The sequence below is a fragment of the Onychomys torridus genome, chromosome 5 (assembly GCF_903995425.1).
Source record: "Onychomys torridus chromosome 5, mOncTor1.1, whole genome shotgun sequence".
Classification (NCBI taxonomy): Eukaryota; Metazoa; Chordata; class Mammalia; order Rodentia; family Cricetidae; genus Onychomys; species Onychomys torridus.
This window is the reverse complement of record NC_050447.1, coordinates 116,124,511-116,139,016: the sequence shown is the minus strand read 5'-3', so window position 1 is coordinate 116,139,016 and position 14,506 is coordinate 116,124,511. Positions and strand designations below refer to the sequence as shown.

At 44.5% G+C, this 14,506-nt stretch overlaps 1 protein-coding gene across 11 annotated transcripts in view; it reads right to left on the bottom strand.

Annotated features, from left to right (window-relative positions):
- Phactr1 (phosphatase and actin regulator 1) overlaps positions 1–14,506 on the bottom strand; it is a 461,344-nt gene that overhangs the window by 177,598 nt on the left and 269,240 nt on the right. For all 11 annotated transcript variants that reach the window (XM_036187432.1, XM_036187436.1, XM_036187440.1 and 8 more), the window contains one exon: positions 7,021–7,185. In XM_036187432.1, coding sequence (XP_036043325.1) covers positions 7,021–7,185 — 165 coding nt within the window. The remainder of the gene's footprint in view (positions 1–7,020; positions 7,186–14,506) is intronic.

Here is a 14,506-nt window from a genome sequence, read left to right as displayed (position 1 = left end):
CTATGACATTTAATGTGGCATTAAGGAGGTGTCTTCTTAATTCTGTCCCAAGTAAATTTTCTTTCACTACGAACATATATGTAAATCTTGTTACATTATAAACTTGAAAACAACATTTGGTTTCATGCCAAGCTTTTCTCAGAGTATAGAGACTGACCTTTTAAAAAATGCAGTGCAGTCTTCTGAGACGTTGTGTGTGTGCCTGTGTGAGCACACTAGCACTACGTGTGTGCACGTAGACCAAAAGCCAATCTTAAGTGTGATTTTAGGATGTTACTCACTTTGCATTTAAGATAGGGACTCTTACTACCTTGGAGCTTTCCAATTTGGTCAGGATGATACCAAGCCTCAGAGATCTATTGGTCTCTGCCTCATGGGATTGTAAGTGTGCCATCACATCTGGCTTTTCAGTGTGGGTTCTAGGGCATAAACTCAGGTCCTCATGCTTGCAGAGCAAACATTTTACTGATTGAGCCATCTCCCCGAATCCTCACAGGGTTTTTACTGCTTTAGGATAAAGCTCAGACTCCTTAACATAGCTGGATCAGTATTCAACACCGTTCCCCATGCACCTCTTCAAATCCTATTCTCCTCTCCTTCCAAACCCTCTTTAAGCCAACAACGCTTTTCAAACCATAACCTGTTTTAGAGGCTACAGATTTTAAAACTTCTCTTTTCTCTGGGCTTTGCACAACTCTGTTCTGTTGGCCAGGAGAAAAGATTTGCTTGTGTTCATTGTCTTGCTCCCTGGTTAATCATCCAGTGCTCCAGAACTCTCTCCTAGTGACCTTTAACTATGCAGCTTGTCTCCTTTGCATGCTCAGAGGCTCTGTTCATCTCCTCTCACATCACGTATACTTTCTCACACTTGCTAGTCTAATTATGTGCTCTTCCCTCAAGACCACGACCTTTAGAGGAAGTAGGGGCACAATTCATGCTTGTCCTCACTATTCAAAGTTCATGGACAATGGCCTGCACATAAATACAAGAAACATGCTAAGTTGGGATCCTTTCTGAATTTCTTGTGGTTTATAGAAGTCTAAAAACCTAGGTTCTCAGGAAGAGGAGATACCATTACTATTAGGGGAATGGAGACACTGAGAAACTCTAAAATGAGGGGCTAAGGCCCACAGCTGGCACTCTTTGTTAGTGTTGTCCATTGCTCTCATCTTCTCAGAGAAAGACGTCAACTCCCACCAGTGACAGTCTGCAGAGCTTGACCACATGGCAGGTGGACCTTGCCTTCATGGAAGAGGACGATGCTTCCATCTACCACCCATGGGCTGCGACACTGCACAAGAAAGGGAGGTCAAGACAAGCCTACCCTCAATCTTAGGTTTCACTTCTCTGCTCCAAGAACAGCAAATGTCCCTTAATCATGTGGCTTGCTGGGAATTCCTCATAGAGAAGAATTGAACATCTAAGATTAGCACAGGGCCTTTCCATCTTGAGCATCAGGAACAGACTTCCAGAAGCGCCCAGAAGCCTATAGTATCAGGTTCAGCGCTACAATCCAACATTTCAATATAGACTGTCATCTCTATCCAAGGAGTTTTCTCTGAAGCTATGGGCTTGCTGGAAAGGGATTGTAGTGTCAGCAGTGGCTCTGGGTCATGGGTGCTCTGGTTTTATGTACAAGGGGCATCTAGGAACAAGATGAAGTCACTGCCTCCCAGGCCATGGTTAAGAGCTTGGTACTGCTGTACTGGGGGCTTTCAGGATAAGAAGCAGTTTCAGCAGAATGAGTGTTGGGCTCAGGAGCCCCAGGAGAAGCTGGTACTCTCTGCTTATGGGAGTCCTTGTGATATCCTGTCCACAAATCCTGTTCTATATGTACTATCTAGCACAGATAAACCATGTACAAGAGCAAGTGGATTATCTCTGAGTCCCACCAGAGGAGTGCTACTGTCTCTGCCTTGGTCATACTGCTGTCAGCTGAGTAGGGCTGAGTGCCCATGTGACTCACAGGTGGTAGGGAAACAGGCAAGGCATTGACTCCTGTCTGGGAGCCACTGTCCTAGTGTGCCACGGCTTGCACCAGGAGTGTCTACTAACAGAAGAAGAAAGGGACCGGAAAGCAACCCTCGACTTCTACGACCCAGTTAAGTGCTAGCACTTTAGTCGCTTACAGAGAGAGTGGACGAAAAGATCTCAGTTTGGAAGAAGCCGGGAGAATTGCCAAGAGAAGCTGTCAGTTCAGTAGTTTAATATGAAAGCCACACTGGAAAGCTTCCTGCCTGGCATGATTGACAATGACAAAGTCAAGTCAACATAAAAGTTGACAAATACGATATGCAGGCATTTCAGCCTCTGCCACGGTTCTAGTCTGTGTTTCCTTTCCAGATAGTAGCATCCTGAGGACCCTTTACTTGAGGGTCTGCGTTTTGTCTCCATGTGCACCTGTCATTCCAGTTACTTCTCCACTAACCTCACTGGGACTTGAAGTCTATTGGCTTTTCTAATGCCTGCCAATCTACTGGAGTTCTCTTTTCTAACTAAATGTCTATTTTAACCCTTGCTACCTTCTAAAGGACACGTGAAAGTTCCTGGTGACAATGAATGAAAACTTACTTGAAAATAAGCCAATAGCAAGTATAGCAAAGTTAAAGTGTTTTTGTTGACGCTGTTGTTTTGAGATGGGGTCTCACCATGCAGGCTTTGCTGGCCAGGTACTCACTATGTAACAGATCTTCCTAGTACTGTGCTAACAGCTGTGAGACACCATGCCTAGCTCAGAAGTATCTTTGAATGGGATTACCACTAAATGTTCTTCCTAAATCCAACATCCTTGTAAGAGAAAGGAGAGGATCTGAGACCCAGAGAAACATAAAGGAAAAAGATGGAGATACAGGTAGGGACAGTGCACAGCAATGGGCCAAGCAATGCTGGCCTAGTCAGCAGCAGGAGGGACAGAGGTGGATGAACTTCTCCATCAGAACGCCAGGGGACGCCAATCCTACTATTATCTTGACTCTGGTCTTCTGAACTGTGAGCCAACACATTTCCATGGCTTTATACCACTGAGTTTGTGGTACCTTATTACAGAAATCTTAGACATAAATAAAAGTCCAATCCTTGCCTTCCCCTCCCTTCTCTTCCCTTCCCTTCCCTTCCCTTCCCTTCCCTTCCCTTCCCTTCCCTTCCTTTCCCTTCCCTTTCCTTTCCTTTCCTTTCCTTTCCTTTCCTTTCCTTTCCTTTCCTTCCCTTCCCTTCCCTTTCCTTTCCTTTCCTTTCCTTCCCTTCCCTTCCTCTCCTTTCCTTTTTCTTTGCCTTTTTCCTTTCCTTTCCTGTTTCTCTTTTTACTCAACTGGCAAAATTCCAACCCAGGACGGCTCCCGTAGCTTTATCCATAGCTGTGATGGATAGCCAAAGCCACTGAAAGAAGTTGTCACATTGTTTTAGTCTCTTTCCTGGTTGCCGTTACCAAACACCTGATAGGAAACAGCTTAGAGGAGGCTCACAGTGAGGGGTGGAGGTCATTATGGTGGGGGTATGGTGGCAGGGGCCTTTCTGAAAGCAGGTGCTTACAGCAGATGCCTGTTCACATCCCTGCTGCTCAGGAAGCAAAGGAGGGGACTGGCAAAGGTCTGGGGTTCCTGTGTTCCTCTCTGCATCGTGCAGTTTTAGCCAGAATCCTCCACCTTTACTGTATCTCCAGTGGGGTTCTTTATCCTGTACTACACCTCTTTTCAGTGATGTTGGTCACCCTGTCCTGTTTTCAGAGAAAAAAAAAAGACTTAAGTTGATTAAGTCAGGATTTCTCCTATCCCTGAAGATGCTTTCTCTTAGTTGTTACCCACCCACTCAGCCTCTCCTCACCCTCATTCAGCTTCCTTGGGTGTACGAGACTTAGAATGAAATCTGAACTCCCTCCCTGACTGAAGGACCCACTGCAAAGGCCGCTCTACCTATTGTGATGGTCATATCAGCTTCAATAAGAGTAACTGAATAACATCTTTTCTTTAGTGGGATAAACATACATGACAGTTGTATGCATTCCAGCTGACAATGGCCGACCAGTTCACATTCTCATAACCTAGGAATCCTCTTGTATATTTCTTGTATTGTATATATATGTGACTTATTCAAACATAAGAAAGTCAACATGTTTAATTATATTCAGGGATATAATTCATCGTGTTGACTACCTCTATGTTGTCAAACTATCCCTTTGGGCTAAGAACTAGCCCAGAAAGTTTTTCCTCTGCGAAAGTAATAAATAACATTTTGGAATCCAATTAAGAAGAAGGGATGCTACAGGATGAAACATAGGATTTAAAATAAACTATAATAGCTTCAGCAATGTGGTACGCTCATCCATCTATTATGGTAAAAAGATGTTCTAGAGTGTTCCCTCTACTTTCTAATCCAGGAGTTATATCTTTTTATTTATTTTTTATATAATATTCTTACTAATCCTTGGAGAATTTCTTACATGCCTATAATGCATTTTGACCATATCACATGCTACTTATCCCCATAACTCCTCCTAGATCTATCCATCAATCCTCATCTCTCCCTAACTTCATGTTCTCTCTCTTTTTTGTATAATAACTAGCTGAGTCCAATTCATGCTGCTCATATACACAATGATTAGGAGCCATCCCCTGGAGCATGGACAACTACTGGGGGCCAAAACTTTAAAGATAATTGACTCTTCAGCAGTAACAGCCATCAACAGGCCCTCAGAGTACACTTCCATTTCCTTTTGGTTTTGCATCTTCTGCCTTATGCTGTCTACAGAGTTCATTTAGGTTTCCTCTCCACTTCCTTCTCATTTTTTTTTAATGGGCATGAGCTCTTCCGTGCTCCACACTGGGATGTTGACTGGCTTGATCTCATGAAGGTGTTTTATAGGCAACCACAGCTGCTGTGAGCTCATGTGTATATGAACTGTTAAATACAGAGGAGGCCAGTTCACCCCACTTCTCCTTGACCTCTGTCCTGTCTTCCGTGATGTACCCTAAGGTTTGGGAGAAGGAGATGTGATATAGATGATCCTTCATGGTTGAGCACTCCACAGACACTGATTCTCTGCACTTTGATCTTTGGGAGTTTCTGCAGTCACAGCATTGTACAAAGAAACTTCTCTGTGAGGTCTGAAAGCCGCACTTAGACACAGAGATACATATTTAGAGGGAAGTTTGAAACTATGTCCATTTAAAAAGAGACAGAAATCACATATAAATTACATTCTTAGCTCCCAGATCCAACAGCCTGGTCATGGTGGCCACCACAAGAACAATGGTAAAGACTTAAAGCTAGGGAGTCTCCTGGATATAGCCTGGGAGTCTTTTTCTCAAAACAGCTCTACATGCAAAGTTTTCAGATTTTGAATATTTCATGAATTATCTGATACAATCCTATTTGCTTCCATCCACAGGGAGGAGAAGGCCGATTCGGAGTGAAGGGACTGCTTCAGAGAGGCAATGATTTAGAAACTCATAAACGACAAGCGCATTCTCCTTGCAGAAATCAGGAAACTGGAGGTATAGGGCTGTGATGTTCAGGGAGCAGGTCCTGAAAGTGCCTGTCATGAGAACCACGCTCATTTCAAAACCTTCCTGTTTGTTACTCTGGTTTCTTTGCACGGCTTGGAGATTCTTGGGTTTGTTGATGGGCATTCAGGCACAAGAAGCCAATTACTTCTTAAGAATTTCATTTGTGAGTGGGGCAGAGGGCAGAAGCCCAAGCTATAGAGGAGGTAATGGCCTTGGGGAGTGGAAGAAGAAAACCAAAGCCTGGAAGAGGGCCCAGAGAGTGAAGGGATCCACAAAGAGAAACAAAGGGTTATACACTAACTTGTAGTACTCTCAAGGTCATATGCTGAATCCTTAAGCCCCAGTATAAATTGTGGGTAGACGTGTGTCTTTGGAGACTAGCTAGGTTTAAATGAGGTCAAGAGCATGGAGCCTCTGATAAGCTCCTCCCTCAGATGACACCCAGACAGCATTCTCTCTGTGTAGACACAGAAACAAGGAGGTCCATGAGAGTGTAGCAAGAAGGAGACCACTGATGAGCCCACCAATAGCTTTCCAAAAGAAACAACATGGTTTGCAACTTCAGCTGTGACCGTGAAAAATAAACATCCCTTGTTTAAGCCATCTAGTAGGTCGTGTTTTGGTATACCAACCCAAGACTACCACAAAAGCAAATCCAGACCACACAGATTTCCTGCCATCTCCTCCAAAAGCAACAGATAAGAAAATCCTTGTCATTCCCTGCACATTTTTCTCTCTACATCCTCCAGTACTTGAAAAGAGCTACCTGCTTTGCTCATTAAGTCTCCACAAATAAACAAATCACATAAAATACTGATTCTTACCCTCCCGTTTTATTGATGAGGAAGCTGAGGGACAGGCACACAAAATAAGCAAGCTGCTATACCAGCAAGTACTAGAATCTGGACTTGAACCCAGGCAGTCCGGCTTCAGGAATGAGGACTTGTGGTTAAGCTTATCACTGCCAACATTTCCCAGCTGGCCACAGAGCTACATGGTTAACTTCACACTGCAGAGAGGATTCACTTCCATTCTTGGTTTTTCTGCCTAGTCCAGGAATCATTTATTCATGATTCTTCCTCCATGAAATGACCTGATCTTATCTGCCAACGACCATACATAAGTCATTTTCTGCCGAGTGTTGACTTTTACAGGAACAGTGAAAATCAGGGTGAATGAATAATAAGAAATGGATTGTCAGGGCTGGAGTGAAAGTATTCAATTATAGAGAAGGTGGAATTCCAAGTCCAGATCATTTATAGATCAAACAAAAGCAGTTATTTTTAAATTAAAAAAATAGCCAACATGAGAAAAGAAAAACCTTCATGAGAGATGGGACAGCAGCTGAGACTTAAAAGCCATGCCTTATCATATCAGGACTTATTAAGGGCGAGAGTAATTCCAAGGCTGGAGTTTCTGCTTTGGGTCACACAGCTGATGGTAATCAAGTCCTCCAAATTAATATTCACAGTTGAACTCAGTGAACAGCCAATGAGAAACAAGGCAGCAGCCACCTTACCTGCTGATGTGTGCTTGAACTTTTCACTTTTCTTCTTCCTCCATTTCCAAGGCTTGAAAATCCTTCCCAGGTTGGCAAACTTACTCCTCCTCCGGATAGGTGGGGTGTGCGTACCCGGGACCAGCGAGTCAGAACGCATTGCCGCCAGCCTCTCCACTTCCTCAGCTTGTTTTCCCAAGAAAGTGATGGAAATAAAGAGAAGGGGAAAAAGTGTTAAAATGGGAGCCTCACAGATGGCTAGCCTTTTCCATGGTGACAGATAACAGAAACCACGTGACTTGAGCTCCGTTTGCCTTTTGGAATGGAAGTCATATCGACATGTTCTGAAAGCTTGGGGACAGTCAGCCAAACCTTAGAGATCTAGAACACCTTTACTGAATTTGCTTATATTTAAAGAGGCAGGTTCTCACGGTGACAAGCAGGCTGGCCCCAGTCTCTTAGCCTCAAACAACGCTCCTGCTTCAGCTTCCTGAGTAGCTAGGATTATAGGCATGTACCACCATCCCAATCAAATTTATTCAGCCTTGACGAGGGTGTCAGGGAAGGGGGATGGAAACATCAGGGGCTCACTTGGCAGATGACAGAATTCCCCAAAGGCCATCTGAAGACTCTCAGGAGAGTCAGTGTAACTATTAGTGTGGTAATTTCTCATCCAATACAGGGCAGATGTAACCTCTATAGCATCGTTTGTTGAGGAAAAGAGAAGAAGAAAACACTCCTCTGCTGTCTGTTCTTGTGTCCCTGTCTCCACTACCCATCGCTTACCACTTCCTGCTGCCCTGCTGCTGTATTCAGACTCTTGAAACACTGAGATCTGGGCAGGTAGGGGCCCCTTCCTGTGGTACATGGACAATATTAAAATCACTCACACTTTTGTTAGATTTTTTTTTTACAATTGCCTCATTTCCTTTTAATCTGGAGTCTTGCTTTAAAATGTTTCTAGGCTGTGATCCCTGGAAGATTCTTAAGGAAACACTTAAGTCTGATCCCCAAAACCACGTTGCTATAGTTTGGATTTGGAGTGATCCCCCAAAGTCCACTAGTCACTGGTGCTATCAGGAGGTGGTGCAGTGTTTATAAGGTGGGATCCACTGGGAGGAAGTTCAAAGGTGTGCACTTGAACAGGGTATTGGGACTCTGCTTTCCTCTTCCTCTCTCTTTGCTTCCTGGCAGCCAGGTGAGTAGGCAGCTTTCATCCACGATAGGATACCTGTCATCATAAAAATGTCCCCTGGTCTCCTGCATCAAACACAGTCCTTGAGAGCTTGGTCGTGTGGCTGGACCGGTTGCCTGTTGGGGTTTGAATATGCTTTTGTCATAGGCCATCCCTTCACTCACAAATACTGACGGAATCAACTACATGCTAGGTGGTATTCTGTGGCAGTCATCCTGGTGACAAATACTGCGTGGAAGTTTCCGGACAGCAGAATGTAAGGGCCACCAGCGCACCATGGAGGTATATCGGAATCAAACTATTCATGGCTCATACGACTGACTGAGTGACCTGAAGGGCCCAGATTCAGATCAGCAGAATGGAACCTTCATTGTTAACACAAGGAACACAGTGGGAAGGTACAGTTTTAGGGGTGAAGACAACAAAGGTTTGCACATGCTGAAAAAAAGAGGACACTTAATCCTTCAACTACAGGTGCTTTCAGACTGAGGGTGGGGTTACATCCTGATAAACTGTCACTAATTAAAATGCCATTCAATTCCAGACACATTGACTGCATGTGGCCTACTGGGTCTTACTGCTTAGCCATAGAGAGAACCTCAGAACACTGCTGTTTCCCCTTGTGGTTGACTTACTAGAAAGGATCTCTGATGCTGTGAACACTGCCAGAGAGAATCTGACCCAGCATAACCAGCTAAGGAAATGATCTAAATTAAAAAGGCAAAGCACAGTTTCTACTTCACAAGTCACCTTCACACCACCATAAAGTTGAAAGACTCAAAGTCTAACCATGTATAGATGGGGACAATCCATACACAATTCAACACAGAGATGGCTTTTCTTTCCCATTGTTGACCAACTGAACTCTCAGTACTGTGACAGACACTGTGGTCACTTCTGGGGAAGGCAAAAAGATGAATGAGGTGTAATTGTGAGAGCATGTGTGAGGAGACAGGGGTCAGTGTGTCCAACCCTACAACAGGGACATTCAGCCTAAAAACTAAGAGAGCAATGTTTGTTCGCAGTACTGGAGAAGACCCTAGAGAGAGCCCGTGTTTCTAGGTTTTGATAGAGAGAGAAAGGTAATTTTCTCCCATGGAAAAAGTAGAGACAAGTAGATGCCTGGCAGGAGAAACACACCCAAGAGAGATGAAAACATGGCCCATCTTGGAACATGAAGGCACTGAACCCAGGAGTGACATCATGGAGAACCGTTACTGGAGGAGTCTGGAACAGGCTTACCTGAACTCCTGACAGGGTTTTATTATGTATTTGGATTTTTAATCTCAGAATCAGAAGGGAAAGCATGGCATTTTTTAAAAGGTAACCAACAGCACTAATATATGTATAGAATGCTCACTTTCTACTAGAGACTGAGGCTATAACAGTATCCAGAACAGAAGGACATACTGACTGGTGAGGTTATACTAGGACATAGGGTAGGTAATTGGCTCTGAGACTGAGGTACAGAAGATACATGCTTTGGGGGGAAAGCCCCAAAGAATTAGTGCAATCTAGTAAAGGACATCAAAAGTCCTTGGACTTTTTAATTGTCAGGTAAAGGTTGTCATGTGTTTCCATGGGAAGTGTCCCTCAAAATTTTCTGGTACTGAATGCTTAATTTAGCAGTGGTTATAAATGGGACTCTTAATGAGTAAAGCATAAGGCCTCTGAGTTCATCAGTGGATGAGTATATTGACAAATCCTAATTTGATGACATCATTGGAAAATATTGGAAATGAGGAAGTGGGACCTAATTGAAGGAAGCAGTCACTGGACCACGTCCTCAAGAGACTGCATCTCTATGCCTCCTAATTCTGTCTTTGTGCTTCCTGACTGTCACGAGATGAGCAACTCTGCTCCATAACACATCCTTGCCAGATATTCTCCTTACTGTGGGCCCAAAGTGACCCAGGCAGCTGACCGTAAACCCAAATCTCCAAACTACAAGCCAAAACACATCGTAAAAATTGTTTATTCTAGGTATTTGTCACAGTAACACAAAGGCTAACTAACACTGTTAGTATACAATGGCAATCAGATGTTTTTAGGAATATCACTGTAGCAGACAAGGGTGGACACGTGGGAATATAAGGAAGCAGGTGCCAAAGAGAATAATCAGAAGGCCACTGTACTCATGTGCACTAGTCCCTGGGGAAGGCAGTGCCAGAAATTCAGAATAACAGATGTGATTCAGCCAGGGGCATACCAAAGCAAGAATGACTAAAGTTTGGGGTTTTCATGATGATGATGATGATGTGACATCTTTAAATAGAACACTGATGAGGAAAGGAAGAAGTAGAAGATATTGGCAGCTCAAGGTCAGGGACTTTAGGCCCAGATCATGTGACTTTTTCTGCAAAGGTTGGATTTTATAGCCCAAGGTCTTGGGGAACTATTTTTAGGAAATTTTCCAGGTGGGAGAGCAGAAACCATCTAGTCTGTAGGGCACATTGCCAGATCCAGGAAAGGTGAAGGGGTGGAGACATGGGGAAGAAGGTGGGAAGTTTATGGAATGGGGTTTTTTAGGGTGGAGAAGAGGAGAAGGGGTCATCACGCACAGCAGTGCTCAGCATCTCGAGTTGTTATGCTGTGCTGTCGAAAGTCTTAACCGAGGCTCACATCAGATCAGACATGGGCAGAAGGGAGATTCCTTCAGCATCACTGGGAAAGGAAGACTGGAGGCTGAGGGAAGATGGAGATTCAGGAGGCTTCTGGTAAGTATGCATTGCAGAGAGCCAAGAAGGGTGTAGGAATTAAAAAGAAATTAAAAGCAGGCTATAATAAAAATTGAAAACCAACTAGATGGGCAAATAAGCTGTGGCACAAGAGTGAACTCGGCCCTCCTTTTCTTTAGACAGTACCAGCTGCCTGAGTTGTGGTTTCTGCACTGGCAGCAGCTGAGTTGAATCGTTGACACAGTTGAGGTCTGGACATAGAAGCAGTAAGCAGCTCCCCTCCATGGTCTCTGCAGCAGCGCATGCCTCCAGATTCCTGCCCTGTTTGAGTTCCTGCCCTGACTTCCCTCAGTGATGGACTGTGACCAGGAACTGTGAGCTGAAATAAATTCCTTCCTCCTCAAGTTGCTTTAGTCATGATGTTTTATCCCAGCAGTAAGACAACGGCCAAAGCTGTTCTCAGCTAAATCTTTAAGCAATGGATAAAAACAATTCAGAAATTGTTGCATTAAAATAATTTCAATCAATTAGGAGTGCTTTTGTAAACCCAGAGTGGCAAGGAGCAGAGTCAGCATTATAAAGGCATAATTATAAGTCTAGTTAAATGAAACCTTGATAAGTGTATTATTAAACTCAAGATACTTAGCCCATAAATGTAGACGATTGCTGAGCCAACTAGGTTTAATTGATTTATATTTTAATCACTCATATTACATTTTCACCTATTCATCTGGTGATGGAGGCTAGCTCTCAACCTGACTGCTCTGCCATCAGATAATGAAACTGGAAGGCACAAGGCCAACTTGTGAATACAGTTTAAAAAGGAAGAAAACAAAACAAAACAGAGCTCAGAATCAAGTACTCTCTTGACGTAGGGATGTGAGAGATAATGGGATAAAGGCAGGGTGAAGAGAAGGGGCGGGGGCCAGAAGTGCTTTTGAAATCTGTCTCCTTTAACACACATCACAGAAAGGCTGCTTTGCTCAAATCAAGCTCTGTTCTCAATCTCAAAGGTAGTTTCATCAGGCAGCTGGGGGAAGAGAAGGACACTCACTCACTCATGAATCAACTCCAGGGTCCAGTGCCATGAAGGAGAATGATGAATTAAGAGGTGGGAAGCGGGCAGGTGGTGGCAGTGCGTGCCTTTAATCCCATCACTCGGGAGGCAGAGCCAGGTGGATCTCTGTGAGTTCGAGGCCAGCCTGATCTACAGAGCGAGATCCAGGATAGGCACCAAAAGAAACCCCGTCTTGAAACCAAAAACCAAGAGGTGGGAAGCCAGGCAGCTGAACTACCTCAGAATCTATGGACAGAGGGAGGCATGGACTAGCATCGCCTAGGAGCTTACCAGGAGCAGATCCAAGGAGACAGTCTTTAATAGGCAGCTAGGCCTCCTTGTATTAACAACTAGATTTTGTTCAGTCTACAGGGAACTGGTTGGAAGATGCTGTTCTTCTTTCTACTTAGAAATTCAGGAAAGATCATATTTGACTTCTGCACAATTTTGGTTCTGGTGAACCCAAAACATCTGTATGTGCTGGTACTGTGACTAACCCCTTGCTCACAGTTACCCAGGGCACTCTGTGGGCATGTGCTACAGTAGATAGGCACAGCACTTCACCTGGCACCCTTACTATTGCATTTCTCAGGGAGGCTTGACTATCAAGAGGCCCCTCCCTCATGAGCTCTTCCCTGCTCCATGCTGGAATGTCATTTGGCTTGGTCTTGTGTGGGTCTTGGGCAGGTAACCACAGCTATGTGAGTGGGTTTATGTGTGCAACGGCCCTGTCATGTCCAGATAATACTGTTTTTCAGAAGTCCCCCTGGACCTCTGACTCTGACAATCTTTCTGCCCTCTCTTCTGCAATGTCCCCAGAACCTTGGGGTGGTGGATATGTGATGTGGAGGCCCCATTTAGGGGAGGTGGGGTGGTATGGGAGAAGCTGGAATGGAACAGTAGGAATAGATATGATTTCAATTCCACTGTACACATGTATGAAATTACAAAGACATTAATAGTAGAACACCCCCTTTAACGATGGCACGGATGGCTTAGTGAGCAGAAACTGTACAGCCTCCAACTGGGCCGCAGGTCAGAAGGAAGCCATGGTCTGTGCTATTTGATGTCTATCTGGAGACGAAAGAGACAGAAGGAGCAGGACATATGGGCCTCTTGAGAGGCTGTCCCTGTGTGCCAAGTGGATGATCCAAAATAAAACCTGAACAGGGCTTTCTGTTTTTGGTTCTAGATAGGTTCTGGGGACATTGCAGAAGAGAGGGCAGAAAGATTGTAAGAGTCAGAGGTCCAGGGGGACTTCTGAAAAACAGGGTTATCTGGACATGACAGGGCCATTGCACACATAAACCCACTCACATAGCTGTGGCTACCTGCCCAAAACCCACACAAGACCAAGCCAAATGACATTCCAGCATGGAGCAGGGAAGAGCTCATGAGGGAGGGGCCTCTTGATAGTCAAGCCTCCCTGAGAAATGCAGAACCCTTAGGTTCTGATGGGAACAACAATGATGGAGTAGTGATGGTGATGATGATGATGATGGTGATGATGACGACGATGACACCAATGACTTCAGTATTTGGATCTGAGATGTCACTCAAAGGCCCATATGGCAAAGGCTTGGTCCCAGACTGAGGCACTTTTAGGACAAGGTGGAACGTGTCAGAGGTAGGGCACAGGGAGAGAAAGGTTTCTGGGAGTTTTCATTTGAAGGTGGTGTCAGAGTCCTGACCTCTTTCCTGTCTCCCTCTTTGCTTCTTCCTGGCTGCTATGAAGTAAACAGACTTGCTGTGCCTCCACCATGATGTTCTGCCTCATCACAGGCCCAGTGTGACAGGATCGCGTGAGTATGAGATCTCTGAAAGCATGAACCAAATTAAAACTTCCCTCTTGTTTACCCAGACAAGACCAGCACAAGGTCAGTCTCATCAACATCCCATCATGGGTAGGAATGGATTCACAGAGCTCTACACCTCCTTGGGAAGGTATGGGCAGTTAGTTAATGGTTGCTGGGGCAGGGGAGTCACTTTCCTTGGTGGTAGAGCCACAGGTAGATTGCCTGTACTCCATTCAACATCTCCCCGCCCCACCTCCTATTCCAAGTTAAAGCCAGTAGCTCTCTTTAGACCTGGTGGGTCACCAAAAGAATGCTAAAGTAGACATGGACTACTCGGAAAGTAAGAGTGTTGAACCGGAGAGGGAGGGGGCAAAATAGAGTAATCAGTAAGAAAGCTGACTAAGTTAAATTGAATATATGCATAAAATTGTAAAAGCAAAACAAAACAAACCCTTTCCTCCTTGTAAGTTGATTTGATTCAAGTATTTGACACAGCGACAGAAAACATAATGACAACAATGTTAGGAATGATGATGACAGTGACAGTATTAATGACAGCTTTCCCTTCTTAGCCACTGCATCCGTGCCAGCCCTGAGCTAGACACCTGTATTCCGTCACCTTCTGAACCCCTCACACTGATCTCAGAGGCTATGTCTCTCAGTGTCCTCACTGTACACCTGGGAGGGGCTAATGAATAGGAAGCAAGAGCTGCCCAGAAGCAAAGAAACACGTGCCTTTTAATTAAGACATGCCTATTTTTAAAACATGTCCCCACTGTGT